General features: G+C 34.7%; 1 protein-coding gene across 1 annotated transcript in view; it reads right to left on the bottom strand.

The window, feature by feature from the left end:
• Window positions 1-5,893, bottom strand: part of LOC103599788 (contactin-associated protein-like 5) — a gene marked incomplete at both ends in the record, with an annotated part of 172,716 nt that overhangs the window by 147,855 nt on the left and 18,968 nt on the right. The window contains one exon of the mRNA XM_008583960.1: window positions 4,467-4,610. Within this exon, the coding sequence (XP_008582182.1) occupies window positions 4,467-4,610 (144 nt within the window). The remainder of the gene's footprint in view (window positions 1-4,466; window positions 4,611-5,893) is intronic.

The following is a 5,893-nucleotide window of genomic DNA, read 5'->3' as shown; positions in this document are numbered from 1 at the left end:
CATTCATGCTAAATGGATTCTTTATGCCTCATACTAACAATATTGTCAAATAAACCCTGAACTATGAAGTATTCTGGCAAAGTTTTAAGGAACTTGGTAAGTGCTACAGTAGTTTCAAAATCACCCAAAAAAATTTGTTAAAGTTAGGTTAATTATTCTCTTAGAAAAAAAAAAAAAATCATGTTAAGTGAAGTAAGTCAGGCACAAAAAGACAAATACTGCATGATCTCACTCATTTGGAATCTTAAAAAACAAAAAGTAGTTCTCATAGAAGTAGAAAGTAGAATAGTGGTTAGCAGAGGCTGGGGGAATGGGAGGAGAAGATAAAGTGGTGGACTAATGGTTGAAAACTGCTCTCTACCCTAAGTGAACCATTATGCAGTGTATGGACATACTGAAACAACACACTGTAACCCACAAATATGTACAGTTAAATGTCAAAATATTTTTAATTAAAGAAAAGAAGAAAAGATGATGAAGACTGCCAACATTCAGAAACTCAGGTTCTCTTCTTATTGTCCCTTATTTTTCATTTTCTGCTCTGCTTAATCAGTGCCTATATTTAATATATCTAATCATTAGAAATATTTTCTAATGCATATTTATGTAGATTTACTTTATTAACATTGCCATAGGGATCCTAGTTAATTATATCTAAGGTTCCGCTCTCATACTTTCAAGCCCCAGTTTAAGAACAACGGAAGTAAGCAATGTTTTCATGAGCTTATTGTATTTCCACTTGCTCTACCAACCCTTAGCAGGATGGTGGATAGTGCTGCCCTTTGACGTTCATGACAAGTTTAGTCTAAGCTAAACTTCTGGTAGTGTATGATCCCAAAGTAAGCTTTCTGGGTCCACAGTTTAAACTCAAAGGAACTGACATCTTACAAGATATTCTTTGAAAATAATACTGGGAAAACGATGGGCATGAGCGTGCTTTCCATGGATCAAGTCTCCAGACCTTGACTCAAGAAAAATGTCATTAGCAAGCCAGTACTTAGGTTTAATTAGGAGACGGATAACCCAAGATCAGTTGGGTAATGAAAGAACTGTCAGGAGCCTTGGACATGAGCCAGAGAAGAACAAGTAATGTCACTGGGTCTCCTAGAACCAGTCAGGGGTCTAACACCTTCTTAGAACCATCTTAAATCTTCCAAAATGAAGGAATCAGAAACTTGGTATAAACCTTTTAAAACACTGGAAACTTTTAATCTAAGTGTGTTTTCTCTGTCAAGCTAACCTGTTTCACAACCTAGAATCCACTTGTAACTATAAGAAAAATGGGTTAATATAGAACCCAAATTTAAAATATTTATTATAGTTTACACTTATCAAGGGAAAAAAACATGCACAAGGTCATTTAAATACCATAGTTCATACAGATAATTCAGCGACCAGATTGTAAGGAGAATCAGATTTTGCCTATAAATGACAGGGTGACCTACTCCTATATATTTACTTATTTTTAAATGTCATTTTATGGGAATTCCAATTCTTGGAATATGGAGTAGTATAGTTTTGCCTATTCTCCCTGCTAAGTACAACTAAAACCTGTGGAATAATGTATAGAACAAACCAAAAGAGATTCTGAATGGCAGAGAGAAGATAGAGAGCAGTTGCAAAGACTTTGGGACCCAAGCAACATCATGGTGGAGAGTTGTCTGGGTTTTCTTTTTACCTTATATGTCCTAGTCATGTTGCTGAAGGATCAACAACCTAGAAATACCAAGTGGTGCAGGAAATTTTTTTTAAACTTGCCATTAGAAGCCTGCTCTCTCTAGCCAAAGGATGAGGAAAGAAGCAACACAATAAGACAGAAATACGTTTATACAATAACAGTAATGCTGTACCCAAGCCAAATACCATAGAAAAGACTATGGCCCCACTTCCTTCTAGCCACACTGTAATGAGGTGCCCCAAACCCTAACCAGGATGGTTTCAGAGAAGACCAATTTAGGGCTCTTGAAATTTAATCCTTGTCAGATAGTACCAAGTCTCTCCCTGTTGTATCAGTGGAGACCACATGGGGAGCCTGAGTTTCTACCCCACTAAGCAGTAATGAGGAATCTCACCCACTCCCGGCAGGGATGGTGTCAGAGATGGCTTAGTGGACAGTCAGTACTTTCACTAAAGTCCAGTGATAACAAGGCACCCCATGCCACGAGCACACACACTAATGTTGCTGGAGGTCACATGGGGAGCAATAATAAGGCTTACCTACTCATCCCAGCCAGAGAGGCATCAGGGAAAACCTAGGGGAAAGCTGGAGCTCTCACACACCTGGTAGTGACAAGTAACTCCTCTATTCTTAGGTTCAATGGGGGCTAAATGGGGAATCTGGATTTCTATCCCCAACTAACTGTATTGAAGCAAACACCCCCAATCCCCTGCTTGGACAGTGTCAGAGGAAAAGTTAGAACAAAAGGTTTAAATAAGGTTCATTCATAACATAATACTTAAAATACCAGGTTTCCATCAAATTCTTTTATACCAACAAACAAAATATTTCAAATTGAATGAAAAAATATAATCAATAGATGCCAACACTAAGATAAAAGAGATGTTAGAATTACCTGACAAACATTTTAAAGCAGCCATTATAATAAAAGTGCTTGAAGGAACAATTCGACATTTGAAAGGAAGAAGAAAATACAAAGTCTCAATAACAAATAGAAAGTCTTAGCAAGAAAATTAAAGATATGAAGAAGAAATGAATGAAAATTTTATGACTGAAAAAATACAATATCAGACATAAAAAATAAATGGGTACAATAACAGAATGAAGGGACTGTAGAAGATATTTGGTGAACTTGAAGATATAACAAAAGGAATCATATAATTTGAACAATATACAACATAGACTGAAAAAATAGACAGAGAATTAAACACTTGTGAAATTGTAACAGAAGATCTAGCATTCATTTCAGTGAAATTCAGGAAGGAGATGAGAAAAAAGACAGGGATGAAAAAGTATTCAAATAAAACAAAAATAACATTATCTGACATGATTCTAAATAGAGAGGAGATAATAAGACATCCATATAATAAGCAGGGGAATATAAAGGGACATAAAATGAAGTAAGGTTTCTGCACTTAACTCAAATTGGTAAAATTATTACACCAGTAAACTGTGATAACTTATGTGTGTGTGTGTGTGTGTGTGTATATATATATAAATATATATACAAATATATATATTATAAATATATATACAAATGTATATATTATAAATATATATATAATATATACCTAAAGAAATCATTAACAAATCTATACACAGACATATACTCAAACACTAAATAAGTCAAAATAGAATTATAAAAATTATTTAAGAAACACACAGGAAGGTAGATAAGAAAAGAGGAAAATGAAAAACAAAGAACAAACAGAAAACAAAAAGTAATCAGGCATTTAAGCCATAATACATCATAGATTACATTAAATGTAAGTGGTCTAATTACACTAATTAAAAGACAGAATTAAAAGACACTAATTAAAAGTACACTAAAAGACAGTGGTTTTAAAAATGTGACCAAATCATACACTTTCTATAAGAAACTCACTTTAAATATGATATAAACAGGTTAAAAGTGAAATTATGGAAAAAGATATATCATGCAAACATTAATTAAAAGAAAGTAGGAGTGGCTATATTCATATCAGATAAAACAAACTTAGGAGCAAAGAAAATCATCAGATACAGAGAAGAACATTATGTATGTTAAAAGGGCTAATTCACCAGACACACATGATAATTCTAAATGTGTATGTACCAAGCAACAGAGACAAATAATGTAAGAAGCAAAAACTGATAGAACAGGAAAGAGAAGTAGACAAATCCGCAATTATAATTGGAAACATCAACGTCTTTATTGAGCACCTACCATGTTCAAGGCACTCTGTGAGGTATTTTGCAGCAATAGTAAAAAAGAAAACACAGCCCTGGCCTTCATGAAACTCATGGTCTACTAGGGAAGATGAATACTAATTAATTAGAAAATTGCTTAATTTGCTGGTGTAATAAATGCTACAAAGGAATCTCAAAAACACTAAAAGTTTAACCTTGTCTGTTCAAAATGATCTACTTTAAATACCAGCAATAAGTAGACAAACCCATAGAATTTAATAGAATCCGTAATTCTCCTGTTGCGTTTTCCAAAGATAATGAAGAAATCCATGTTAGCCCAGCGTAGGCTGAAAGTCCAACCCACAGCTGGAATACAACCCACAGCCAGAAAAATGGAATTCTCTGGATGCCTCTAATATGTTTGTTTTTCCCAATAATGCAGTTCACACTGACTAAGTATCTGCCATTCCTCCTGCTCTCCAGTGTCACCTGGGAGGCTTAAGGGACCTTGAAGAACATAGTATAAACATGGTATGAGAGGTGTGGTGGCGGGGCAGTGAAAGCAAGACTTACCCCAAAATGGTAGAAACCATCAAGACAAAAAGACGGGTTGACTTACCACAGTATAGATCTGATGCTTTCGTCTCTTGGCCAGGTCAATTATGTTTACTCCATTGTAGTAAAGGTTTTCAATACATCCATGGAAGTTTTTCTTTAAAAAGGTCCCAGGTTTGCCTGGTACTGGAATTCCTCCAAAACTAAGCTTTATGAAGGGAAAAACGGAAATCAACTCTTAGTTATAAGCTCTAAAGTAATGAGAGAGGAAAATAAACAAGTGCATTTCAGTAGATCCAATTGTATGCATGAGCCAAGTGGCTCAAATAATTATAGATGCCACTTGATTACACATTTAAAAGGATACTGATTAGCTCATGTAAAAATAACCGTAATTGCTTGCTTCTTAAGGGCTTATTTTACAAAACCATTTTTTTCACTTCCTTTCCGAACCTTTATAATACTAAATTAAACAATAATTTACAGAAGGAAAGAAAAAAGAAAATCAACCTCTTTATATTTATCTCTTATGCAAGCATCTTAGAGAAAATGGCCATATTAAAGCTACTGTACAAACAAAACATACTTCTGTTCAGCTACAGACAGACCTAATTTAAAAGCCTGCATTGTGCCCAAAAAATCTTATGCATAAGAGTATTTCCAAACTGTTGTCTATAAAGGTGAAAAATAGGAAATAATCCAAATGTACCATACAATTTTGTAAGACAAATAATCAAGAATCAATATGATGCAATGCTACTTAGCTGTCCAGTAATAATTCTTATTAAACATTTATGATAAAATGAGAAATAAGTGCAATGTTGATTTAAAAATGCAAGTTATAAATGCATGTAAACTATGATGTTAGCAACAAAAAGTTGTGCATACTGTATAGGCTGGAGGAAACACACTGAACTGCAAATGGTGGTTCTTTCTGGAAAGGTTATGGATACTAGTTTTTTTCTTACCACTTTTCATTCCAGTAAATATTAACACAGTTTACTTTTTTTTTTTTTTAAATGTGGCCGGTAAGGGGATCGTAACCCTTAGTTTGGTGTCGCCTGCACTGCGCTCAGCCAGTGATGCCATCCCTATGTAGAATCCGAACCCGCGGCGGGAGCATCGCTGTGCTCCCAGCGCTGCACTCTCCCGAGTGAGCCATGGGATCGGACCCACAGTTTACTTTTTAATGAATATATTATCTAAAAAATATATTTCTTGTTATGACTACTTTTTCTATTATGCAAGAGAAGAGGATAGTTTCTGTAATCATGTTATGTTATTTAATAAGTAACTAAGTCTTTTTCCCACTTTCACATTTTGAAATGTCACCTTCAGCAGGTACTTAAACTGTATCAATGTTTAGATACCTCTCTATCTCTCTCTCTGTTGCTCTCTCTCTCACGATGTTTTGGGAGGAAGTGTTCTCTCAGTCAGAATGTCTTCTCCTTACATAAATATCTACTGATATACCAAGGGCTTCTTGGTATA

The sequence above is a fragment of the Galeopterus variegatus genome, unplaced genomic scaffold, assembly GCF_000696425.1.
Source record: "Galeopterus variegatus unplaced genomic scaffold, G_variegatus-3.0.2 Scaffold3104, whole genome shotgun sequence".
NCBI classification, from domain to species: Eukaryota; Metazoa; Chordata; class Mammalia; order Dermoptera; family Cynocephalidae; genus Galeopterus; species Galeopterus variegatus.
This window is presented reverse-complemented; position numbering and strand designations above follow the sequence as displayed.